At 41.4% G+C, this 12,857-nt stretch overlaps 1 protein-coding gene across 1 annotated transcript; it reads right to left on the minus strand.

The window, feature by feature from the left end:
- Window positions 1–924: 924 nt before the first annotated feature.
- On the minus strand, window positions 925–7,251 carry LOC106592508 (ladderlectin). Its single transcript, XM_045722951.1, has 9 exons — window positions 7,043–7,251; window positions 6,725–6,812; window positions 6,580–6,630; window positions 6,406–6,462; window positions 5,963–6,013; window positions 5,619–5,710; window positions 3,537–3,662; window positions 2,576–2,675; window positions 925–2,392 (listed from the first exon to the last, which is right to left on the minus strand). Exons 2-9 carry the CDS (start codon window positions 6,783–6,785, stop codon window positions 2,319–2,321), a joined length of 612 nt encoding a protein of 203 aa, XP_045578907.1. The 5' UTR covers window positions 6,786–6,812; window positions 7,043–7,251; the 3' UTR covers window positions 925–2,318.
- Between the last annotated feature and the right edge of the window lie 5,606 nt (window positions 7,252–12,857).

A 12,857-nucleotide genomic window follows, 5' to 3' on the forward strand; every position in this document is an offset into this window, starting at 1 on the left:
TCCCTGCAGTAGATTGCAACACCACCCCCTTTGGCAGTTCTATCTTGGTGGAAAATGTTATAATTAGGGATGGAGATTTCAGGGTTTTTGGTGGTTTTCCTAAGCCAGGATTCAGACACGGCTAACACATCCGGGTTAGTAGAGTGTGCTAAAGCAGTGAGTAAAACAAACTTAGGGAGTAGGCTTCTAATGTTAACATGCATGAAACCAAGGCTTTTACGGTTACAGAAATCAACAAATGAGAGCACCTGGGGAGTGGGAGTGGAGCTAAGCACTGCAGGACCTGTATTAACCTCTACATCACCAGAGGAACAGAGGAGAAGTAGGATAAGAGTACGGCTCAAGGCTACATGAACTGGCCGTCTAGCACGTTCGGAACAGAGAGTAAAATGAGCAGGTTTCTGGACACGATAGCATAGATTCAAGGCATAGTGTACAGACAAAGGTAAGGTAGGATGTGAGTACATTGGAGGTAAACCTAAGCACTGAGTAATGATGAGAGAGATATAGTCTCTAGAGATGTTTAAACCAGGTGATGTCATCACATACGTAGGAGGTGGAACAACATGGTTGGTTAAGGCATATTGAGCAGGCCTAGAGGCTTTACAGTGAAATAAGACAGTAATCACTAACCAGGACAGTAATGGACTAGGCATATTGATATTAGAGAGAAGCATGCGTAGCCAAGTGATCATATGGGTCCAATGAGAGGTTGGGCTGGCTGGGGACATGGCGATTCAGACAGTTAGCAGGCCGGGGCTAATAAGCTAGCAGTTAGTAGGCCGGGGTTAACAAGCTAGCAGTTAGCAGACCGGGGCTAGCAAGCTAGCAGTTATTAACTGAGCACTGGAGTAATCTTAACCCCAGACAAACTATATGGAGGTTGTATTAGTCTCAAGATCTTGTGCAAAGTAAAACGATTAATTTCCAGTACATCATATATGTTTATTGTTTTTACCACAGATATAGAATGACCAAAACAACGTGATCCGCTGCACCATCGAGAGCATCCTGACTGGTTGCATCACTGCCTAGTATGGCAACTGCTCGGCCTCCGACCGCAAGGCACTACAGCCCAGTACATCACTGGGGTTAAGCTTCCTGCCATCCAGGACCTCTATACCAGGTGGTGTCAGAGGAAGGCCCTAAAAATTGCCAAAGACTCCAGACACCCTAGTCATAGACTGTTCTCTCTGCTACCGCACGGCAAGCAGTACCGGAGCACCAAGTCTAGGTCCAAAAGGCTTCTTAACAGCTTCTACCCACAAGCAATAAGACAGCTGAACAGATAATCAAAAGGCTACCTGGACTATTTGTATTGACCCCCCGCCACTCCCACCCCTTTTTACGCTGCTGCTACTCTGTTATTATCTTCGCATAATCACTTTACCTACATGTACATATGACCTTAAACGCGAGTTACCTTAATTACCTTGACTAACCTGTGCCCCCACACATTGACTCTGTACTGGTACACCCTGTATATAGCCTTGCTACTGTTATTTTATTGTTGCCCTTAAATTTGACTTCAGTTTATTTAGTAAATACTTTAATTATTTTTCCTAACTGTAACTGTATATAGCCTCATTATTGTTGTTATTGTGTTACTTTTTATATCTTTTTTTTACTTTTGTTGATTTGGTACATATTTTCTTAACTCTTCTTGAACTGCACTGTTGGTTAAGGGCTTATAAGGAAGCATTTCACTGTAAGGTCTACTGTAAGGTCACTGTAAGGTCTACTACACATGTATTCGGCGCATGTGACAAATACAATTTGATTTGTAAGCGACGTTTTTTACCGTTGCTTATTGGAAACCCTCTTCTCCAAATAAGGCCGTTAAAACATTCTGTGCCAAATGTCCCATCCAAACACACCTCTATCCACACCCTTTGCTAGATTTAACAGCCTTAGCCAAGCCAAAGGCAGGCTCAATAAAGACTAAATAAATACATTGAAGATTTTCCAGACTTTCAGTCATCTCAAACCTTTTCTCATCCCATTTTATGCTGTCAACAAAAAGCACCATATCCATGTTGTTATATTGCCCCTTTTAAGAGCCAGAGATTATCGTAGACAATACTGCCATCTTCCGGAAAGTACTAGCCTTTGCAATGTCATAAAGTACTTAAAATAATATTATTACAGTGAAAACAATACAGGTTTAGGTACATAAATGGGCAATTACATTTGAAATTGCATCACATTTAGCCCTTTGGCGAACACTTAAAGTCACTTACAGTCAGAAGTAAACAAAGCACATGTTGAAAGCAGTTAGAAAAGGTGTCAAGCAATTAGCAATATCTTCGCAATGTTGACTAACAGCGATAGTTGTGCACGCAGATGAATGGGTATTGTGTGCCACATCCGAGGTTCCTCCAGCCCTGGCCCACTACAAAAAGACAAACAAAAATCTTATCTGGCATATTTTAACACGTCATACAGTTCTGGGACCAGGCTACCTGTCATTACTTTTCAGGTAATATCATTCTAATTTGAGTGTTCCGGATTTACATTTACTATGTTACGTCTAGTCCATGAGACCAGGCTGAACATCTTTAGGTTCATGTCTTACCAGCAGATTGCAGGTACATGCAGGAGTTGCTGGTTGCAGTGCTCTGGCTGTACCAGTTGGTGTAATACATTCCTGAGCGGTCGATCCACATCCAATATCCCTGAGTAAACAAAAAGTCATAAGACTTAGCTACAGCTTGTGAGAGCAAAATTGCAAGATAATACTTTTATTGCATCAAATGGCTGTTTTTTGCAACAGACTAGAGGGTTCTTATAACTCTATTGTGAAATGAAAGCGTGCCTCTGGCAGATAACATGGACAGGAGATTTACGATGTCTTTTGGGTGATAAAACCTAAAGAGACCGCATTCCATAGCATGAGTTAATGTTTCTGTTCTATATAGTACCTGGGAGAGATGACCCCAGGGCCAGACCTGGTCTCTACACAAAGATAACTGTTTTTACAGCAGATACTGTCTGCTGTGAATTATAAGTATATTTCATACTAGTCTTAACCTTGTGACCCATTCCATACATCTGTTGTTCATCATGTAGGTTGAAAGGGGTGTATCTTGGCTATAAAAGACCTTTGTACTTTTGTCTCGGGGCTCTCAACAAATCATCTGAGGGTGATTCGTTGACCATCCATCATTATCGTAGAGCACTCAATCGATTAACTTTATGTGTGTGTGTTGTACTGACCCCTTATTAATACGTGAATAAATATTTAGTTTAAGTATAGCTCTGACTTGAGTGATAAGTTCGTCTCCCCTCATTTGATAGTAAAGAAATTAACCACCACAAGCTGCACTGCTGTCCCTTACCTCTAACAGATCTGATATCATACCTAGCGGCATGATTCAAATATCAGAAGCTTATGCTGAGGCACAGAGTTTTTCTTGTTCTTGGAGGGGAAAACTCTGGGACCAAGAATTGTTTCTGGTCAGGTCACTATGTCGAAAAACTCGGGGCCCTGCTTATGCTTAGATGGCGGAGGTTTTCAAGGCAACCCTTTCTCTCACCTGGAGGTAGAATCCACCGATCCAGGCGGTGGCTCTGTTGGCTGTTCTGGTTATCTGTTGCAGGTAACGATACTCGGGGGAGGAGCTGGCGGAGGCCAGGCTGGCGCCCAGTTCATTGCAGTGTTCCTGAAAGAAGAGCGGGGAGGTGAGGGGTGAGACACCTGTACACACTCACACAGTAGGCCTGCACATGAACAAAAGGGTTGAGCTCCCTCATAGTGACATTACAGTATACAGACACAAACGCACAGACATTTTTAAAGTGCACAATTTGCAGTCATAGTAACTAATTCACGTCAGAGAGGGGAGGCAGGGGTGAGACAGGTACACTTAATGGTTCCTAATTGCACTTTTTTATTTAATTTTAAATGTAGCCTTTAGGCCTATTCAAATCCAGATACGTCTTATTCGAAAGACATAACCTATAGAATAGGCTAAATATTCTGTCAAATCTTGAAAGACTTTTTGCACTGTTTATTTATTTGCACTAATTTAGGTTATTTTCGTAGGCTACTTATTTAATTTAGGCTGCTATATTTATTTTATAACGTGTACGCCTATAGGCTTATTTAGTACTTGTACAGTTCGATAGGCAAAATGCATGTCCTAAAGCCTATTCGTTTTTAGCATAAAGCCAATGTTATTTTTGTAAAAAGTGTTATGAAGTATGTTATAAATATCGATTTGTTTTATCTGATTGTATTTAGGATTTTTACAGTTAGGTAGGCAAAAGGCATATAGCCAAAGGATAATTATCGGCCTATAGGGTTTTTAGCCGAAGCCAATTCAGTGTTATAAAGAATATTATAGGCTAAATAATAATTTGTTTTATCTGATTATTGTTCACTTTATATATAAATGCACAATTTGTAAGTTATTGAAAATAAAGTTGTTCGTGAGACAATTCCGACAGACTCATCATTTATTTTCTGTTCCTGCTATTGATGCTGCGCGGGTTTATATTGCCCGTTACGCAATTCAAGGACATGCATAAACACTTCCGACAATATTATCCAAAATATTAGATTATACGTTTAACTTGTCAAAGTAACGTTTAGGCTACGGCAACTTTTATGGACAGCAGTCTATGTGTAGGCTTATAATATTGGATAAGAAAGGAATTTTGCCAACACTTTAGTCAAGCAGCCTAAACACACGCAGCCCTACCAGGTTTGTTTAAACTTCCTATTCGATTAGTCTATCTTGCAATTGTTTGTTCTCGCTTTCATTATTACTATAGCTACTACGTTTTATCTACGCTATTAGCAAACAACTTTCTGAGATGGAACTCCATTAGGCCTATAGACTATATTCATTCGATAGTTGATCATGAAAGAGTAGGTTATTCCTAGGCCAACAAGTCACATTCAAATCGAATGGGGATTGGGGAGAGAAGGGGAAATTAAGATTAGCCAAAAAGGCCCATGACCACCCGACATTGGAGAGGAGAGGGGAAAAAACACCTTTAGGCCTATCTGACATTTTGCGCTGCTTTAGTGCTAGCCGCTCTTTATACACTACGTTGTTCTCTTGAATTATGTTAATAGTCTATATACATACAAACGCACAGTCATTTTGAAAAAGCATACTTTGCTATTATAGTAGGCCTACATAATATAGCTTATCTACATTGCTATGTTTTCATTTCTGAAGCCCTTTTACGAAAAGTCCCACTGTACCTAACATCCTTACTAAACCTTACACATACGAGTTACCACACCCGGTCTCGGGATGGCTAACTGGAAATTCCTTTGGTCTCCACTGAGTTAGGTAAATCATAATCAACATGTTCTTAAATTTGATGTTCTGGTGTCTCTAGGGCAATTCAGAAAGCTGATTGAGAACCTTATTACTGATGAATGTGTTTGTTTTTATGACTGTGTTTTTCTTTTTGCTTGCATTTTGTATTTATATGTGTGTTTTTCTGTAATTTATGTAATTCAGGGCTCATCTGTAAAAGAGACATCGGTCTCAGTATGACCCCCTGATAAAATAAAGGTTAAATAAAATAGTTAGGAATTTATATCAAGCTTTTAGACGCTTTAAATAGGCCTATATTAAATTGAGAAGTGCATGAATTACCTCAGCGTCGAACCAGGACCGAGGAGTGTTCACAAACATGTAACATTTGGACTGGTAGCTGAACCATCCGTCAGGGCAGAACCTGCGTGCCGCTATGAAGACGAAGATAAAATACAACAATTATTTGACATCGTAATACCAAGGAGTTGATATTGACAGGAGTATGAACTTTGATCTCACCAGTCATACTGGTGTTTTTTCCCTCCCTGCTAACAGAAAACCAAAAAACACTTGTCTTTCATTACGTGACCACGCATTGCACGATGTACAAAAAGTCCGCAATCGTAGAACCAGTAAAAGTGATAGTTATTTTACATCATTCACCATAAAATGTGTCAATATACCTTTAGGTGCCGCAGCCACCTCTTCAACAGCCCCAGTCTGTACTTCCTCCTCTGGAAAAGCACACACAATAAAACAGTCCTCAATAGTACTATTTAGCCATCACCAAATCACTATGTCAGGGAGTTATAGATCCTATATAAATATGTTTGTTTTCATAGGTATATTTTATAGGTGACAGGTAGTTAAAATCGTTTGTTTCGTACCTATGTGAAGTCGGGAAAAACAGAATGCCTCAAATATAATTTAGCAACAAATGAGGCACATAACACACAATACAATCTCACACTCAATTCGTGCAAATATGTACAAATAGTATTTGCAGCAGATTTCAATGTGAAGTAATTGTAATTGATCAGGAAATGAGGTGATGCACAAATGAGGTGATGCTCCACAATAGACAGTGATGCTCCTGCTTGATTAAAGCCCACAGAGAAGAACTGACCTGGGGCGTCACTCAGCTTCTCCTCTGCTGTATGAGCCTCAACCTCAACAGCCTCCTCTGTAGAAACACGGAACAAGGAAATAAATGTGACTTTCATTCAACTGGGAATTCGAAGAGGAGTTGATTCAGGGCTGTATTACTGCTCTCAATACAAACATAATTAGAGCTACAAACCTGGGGCACTTTTTGGCTCTTCTACCGCCACAGCATCGCTCTCCACAGGAACTTAAAGGGAAAAACACGACTATTGTCATTTTTCAGTAACAATGAATTACCCTGTGCTGTATTAGTGACATTGTTGAGTATTTGGCTGTCTTACCTGCTGCTGCCCTAGCAGAGAGGGCGACACAAAGTAGTGCAAAGATGATCAGAACCTTCATGGTGGTGATGATGGTGGTGCTGCTTGTCTGGATGAAAAGGGAGAGAACGTGTTGGAGAATCAACTAGAGAGAATGATACACAATCATTTCAGACTATCACTAGACAAGAGTATTTCCCCACACAAGACAACCTTAAAAATCTAGCTCAAAGTTAATCACCACCACAGTAAATGCATACATCTAAACGGAGAAAGGGAGAGAAAATAAGCCAAGTTGAATGAGTCGACACTCGGGAACAGACACTATAGGACTCTTACCTGTTGTAGTAGGTAAATCACTGTTGTTCTCCTCAGGTACTCTTCCTCAGGTAGGCCAGTGATGGAGTGATGAGTGGAGATTTCTCCGCTGTTTATGTACTGTTCTGTCCAGCATGATTTCACTGACGCACGTGCTGTGAATTACGAAACAGCATTGGACTTTGATGGTTAATGATTTTGTATTTATACTTCAGATGAAAAATTCCATACTAGGATTTCAAATACAGCATTTTCAATGCCAGCAGAACATGGCCAGCCCCTGTTTGAAGGTGTGTTCCTGTAAGAGATTGCAAAATAATAGAAATGTCCTTATTGTGATCATGTGTGGAACTTTGCCAAGGACGTCACGTTTATTATTTCCCGACCATAAACCATTTCCTTTTCATCCAATGAGTGGGTCAGACATGAAAGGATTTAGTTTGACTTAAATGAAATACAAAATTAAAGCAGTATCATCAATGTCAATATAATACCAATATCATTATATTATACATTTTATATATACTATATGGCTTTGTGTACGTACTTCCCACGGGGGGCCAGTACAAAAAAAAATGTATGCATTCACTACTGTAAGTCGCTCTGGATAAGAGCGTCTGCTAAATGACTAAAATGTAAAAATGTAAAATGTACTTCAGATCTGATTTCGAATTCAAATACAGCATTTATCAAGGACAAGTCCCTTTTTGAAGGTGTGTTCCAGTAAGTGATGATAAAACCATAATTGTGATAAGGAAATTTCAAACATGGAAAATCAATACGGACATGGATAGATTCAATTTACAGTACGTTTTTATCAGCACTTTTGACCTTGAGATAACGTAGGGGTATGTTCGTTTAGTTATAAACACTTTATTGGTCTTTTGCAGCGGTTTGTCTAACATTTCCAGTCTCTCCAACTTAAAGCGGCAATCACCAGTTGAAACAATAACAAATCCTCGTCCCCGCCCTGTTCCTGTAAAAAGCTGAGGGATGTGGTTGTAAAAATGTCACCACTCTGAAATTGACCTTCCATCAAAATTATAGTTTTAGCCATGTTTTGAGGCTATATAGTGTTTGTTTATACTTACTTTATTTACAATCATTGAAGTAAAACAAACTTCTATTTTGGAATATGATGGGGTTTGACAGTTGACCTAAACTCATCCTTTATAAGTTCCATTCTTCAAGAATCAATGGGTACATAGCATTAACTTATTAGTCCAAAAATGGATGTAGAAACAGCAGATTGCCCCTTCAATGTATGTTTATATATTGGAGGGACAAAAGCAGTAGACCAATTTCCATCCTGTATGGAATGTCTTTATCTTATTTCTTGAAAAGACAATCCACATTTACAATAAAGCTTTACTGACAACATGACATAGTAGATGACAACAGCCTAAGTCACACCTAGAGACATAGAACCATATGCAACACAGCCTCCACTCTTCTGGGAAGGCTTTCCACTAGATGTTGGACCATTGCTGCGGGGACTTTCTTCCATTCAGCCACAAGAGCATTAGTGAGGTCGGGCACTAATGTTGGGTGATTAGGCCTGGCTCGCAGTTGGCGTTCCAATTCATCCCAAAGGTGTTCAATGGGGTTGAGGTCAGGGCTCTGTGCAGGCCAGTCAAGTTCTTCCACACCGATCTCGACAAACCATTTCTGTATGGACCTCGCTTTGTGCATGGGGGCATTGTCATGCTAGAACAGGAAAGGGCCTTCCCCAAACTGTTGCCACAAAGTTGGAAGCACAGAATCGTCATTGTATGCTGTAGCGTTAAGAGTTCCCTTCACTGGAACCAAAGGGCTTAGCTCGAACCATGAAAAACAGCCCCGGACCATTATTCCTCCTCCACCAAACTTTACAGTTGGCACTATGAATTGGGGGAGGTAGCGTTCTCCTGGCATCCGCCAAACCCAGATTCGTCCATCCGACTGCCAGATGGTGAAGCGTGATTCATCACTCCAGAGAACGCGTTTCCACTTCTCCAGTCCAATGGCGGCGAGCTTTACACCACTCCAGCCAAAGCTTGACATTGCGAATGGTGATCAAACTGACTTGTTGGAAAGGTGGCATCCTATGACGGTGCCAAGTTGAAAGTCACTGAGCTCTTCAGTAAGGTCATTCTACTGCCAATGTTTGTCTATGGATTTTATACACCTGTCAGTAACAAGTGTGGCTGAAATAGCTGAATCCACTAATTTGAAGGGGTGCCCACATACTTTTGTGTGTGTGTGTGTGTGTGTGTGTGTGTGTGTATATATATATATATATATATATATATATATATATATATATATACTGTATACAGTGGTGATTTTGGCATGTAAATCTTGGTGGGGGAAAAAAACAGTTCATACAGCCTCATTTACTGCCTTTTAAAAAAACATAGCTGATATGGCTGACTTGCTTAAACAAATGTGGTTTCAACTGACAATTGAGATGTACAAACTATGGCATAAGGGGGTGACAAGTGGATAAGAGGCAAGCCGTAATTTCGATTAAGACATTAATGAGCGAGCTAGGACGGACGTTGGCAATATAACTATTTGTTAAGCACTTTTGAAATGTACAGCGACAGAATTCAGAACATGGGCTGTTCTTACAGTATTCGCCCTGTACATCAAGTCAGAACTGTAGGATAAATAAAGAGGGCATATAAGCAGACAATGAAAGCTCTTACAATATTTGATGATTACATTTCTTTAAAACAGGTTTTCAGCTACATGTGCACCACCAAGTCAGAACAAATCAAATCAAACTTTGTCACATGCGCCGAATACAACAAGTGTAGACCTTACCGTGAAATGCTTAATTACAAGCCCTTAACCAACAGTGCAGTTCAAGAAGAGTTAAGAAAATATGTACCAAATAAACAAAATTTAAAAAATTATAAAAAGTAACACAATAACATAACAATAACGAGGCTATATACAGGGGTTCAGTGTGTGAGGGTACAGGTTAGAGGTAATTTGTACATGTACAGTGGGGGGAAAAAGTATTTGATCCCCTGCTGATTTTGTACGTTTGCCCACTTACAAAAAAATTATCAGTCTATAATTTTAATGGTAGGTTTATTTGAACAGTGAGAAACAGAATAACAACAAAAAAATCCAGAAAAACGCATATCAAAAATGTTATAAAATGATTTGCATTTTAATGAGGGAAATAAGTATTTGACCCCTCTGCAAAACATGACTTAGTACTTGGTGGCAAAACCCGTGTTGGCAATCACAGAGGTCAGACGTTTCTTGTAGTTGGCCACCAGGTTTGCACACATCTCAAGAGGGATTTTGTCACACTCCTCTTTGCAGATCTTCTCCAAGTCATTAAGGTTTCGAGGCTGACGTTTGGCAACTCAAACCTTCAGCTCCCTCCACAGATTTTCTATGGGATTAAGGTCTGGAGACTGGCTAGGCCACTCCAGGACATTAATGTGCTTCTTCTTGAGCCACTCCTTTGTTGCCTTGGCCGTGTGTTTTGGGTCATTGTCATGCTGGAATACCCATCCACGACCCATTTTCAATGCCCTGGCTGAGGGAGGGAGGTTCTCACCCAAGATTTGACGGTACATGGCCCCGTCCATCGTCCCTTTGATGCTGTGAAGTTGTCCTGTCCCCCTTAGCAGAAAAACACCCCCAAAGCATAATGTTTCCACCTCCATGTTTGATGGTGGAGATGGTGTTCTTGGGGTCATAGGCAGCATTCCTCCTCCTCCAAACACGGCGAGTTGAGTTGATGCCAAAGAGCTCCATTTTGGTCTCATCTGACCACAACACTTTCACCAGTTGTCCTCTGAGTCATTCAGATGTTCATGGGCAAACTTCAGACGGGCATGTATATGTATTCTTGAGCAGGGGGACCTTGCGGGCACTGCAGGATTTCAGTCCTTCACGGCGTAGTGTGTTACCAATTGTTTTCTTGGTGACTATGGTCCCAGCTGCCTTGAGATCATTGACAAGATCCTCCCGTGTAGTTCTGGGCTGATTCCTCACGGTTCTCATGATCATTGCAACTCCAGGAGGTGAGATCTTGCATGGAGCCCCAGGCCGAGGGATATTGACAGTTATTTTGTGTTTCTTCCATTTGCGAATAATCGCACCAAATGTTGTCACCTTCTCACCAAGCTGCTTGGCGATGGTCTTGTAGCCCATTCCAGCCTTGTGTAGGTCTACAATCTTGTCCCTGACATCCTTGGAGAGCTCTTTGGTCTTGGCCATGGTGGAGAGTTCGGAATCTGATTGATTGATTGATTGCTTCTGTGGACAGGTGTCTTTTTTTACAGGTAACAAGCTGCGGTTAGGAGCACTCCCTTTAAGAGTGTGCTCCTAATCTCAGCTCTTTACCTGTATAAAAGACACCTGGGAGCCAAAAATCTTTCTGATTGAGAGGGGTCAAATACTTATTTCCCTCATTAAAATGCAAATCAATTCATAACATTTCTGACATGCGTTTTTCTGGATATTTTTGTTGTTATTCTGTCTCACTGATCTTTTCTTTGTCAGTGGGCAAACGTACAAAATCAGCAGGGGATCAAATACTTTTCCCCCCCACTGTAGGTAGGGGTGAAGTGACTATGCATAGATAATAAACAGCGAGTAGCAGCAGTGTACAAAACAAATTGGGGGGGGGGGCCTTTTGGTCCTAGACATGGCACTCTGGTACCGCTTGCCGTGCAGTAAGCAGAGAAAACTGTCTATGACTTTGGTGACTGGAGTCTCTGACAATTTGATGGGCTTTCCTCTGACTCCACCTATTATATCGGTCCTGGATTGCAGGAAGCTTGGCCCCAGTGATGTACTGGGGCGTACGCACTACCCTCTGTAGCGCCTTACGGTCAGATGCCGAGCAGTTGCCATACCAGGTGGTGATGCAACCGGTCAGGATACTCTTGATGGTGCAGCTGTATAACTTTTTGAGGATCTGGGGACCCATGCTAAATCTTTTCAGTCTCCTGAGGGCAAAAAGGTTTTGTCGTGCCCTTTTCATGACTGTCTTGGTGTTTGGACCATGACAGATCGTTGGTGATGTGGACACCAACAGTAGACTAAATGATCTCTGCATGTGTGGAGCATGGAGGAGGTGGTGTGATGGTGCTTTTCTGGTGACACTGTTGGTGATTTATTTAGGATTCAAGGCACACTTAACCAGCATGGCTACCACATCATTCTGCAGGGATTCACCATCCCAACTGGTTTGCGCTTGGTGGGACTATCATTTGTTTTTCAACAGGACAATGACCCAAAACACACCTCCAGGCTGTGTAAGGGCTATTTGACCAAGGAGAGTTATGGAGTGCTGCATCAGATGACCTGGCCTCCACAATCACCCGATCTCAACCCAATTGAGATGGTTTGGGATGAGTTGGACTGCAGAGTGAAGGAAATGCAGCCAACAAGTGCTCAGCATTTGTGAGAACTCCTTCAGACGGTTGGAAAAGCTTGGTTTTCAGTCCAGGAGTATGTTTAATCTGTGTCTAGAAAACCAACCCAAACAGATTAGTTTTCAATCTATGGTGTTTTACATCTCCCCTAATATATATACTGGCCTTGTGGTTAGTGTGTCTGCCCTGAAGTTGGCAGGTTTGGAGTTCAATCGCTGGCTGAATTTTACTAAAAAACTGGACCCAATGCATCTCTGCTTGGCATTCAGCATTAAGGAGATAGATTAGGGGTTAGGCCTTGCAATAGACTAGCATCTTTTCCAAGCTGCTTCACACTGCAGAAACAGGAGATAGGCTCCTGCTCCTATGAGGCGTTCCGGCTCGTAGAAGCCATGGCTACTTACGACACAGGCAGCTGGTGGCACCTTAAATGGGGAGGACGGGCT

This window comes from Salmo salar, chromosome ssa08, assembly GCF_905237065.1.
Source record: "Salmo salar chromosome ssa08, Ssal_v3.1, whole genome shotgun sequence".
NCBI classification, from domain to species: domain Eukaryota; kingdom Metazoa; phylum Chordata; class Actinopteri; order Salmoniformes; family Salmonidae; genus Salmo; species Salmo salar.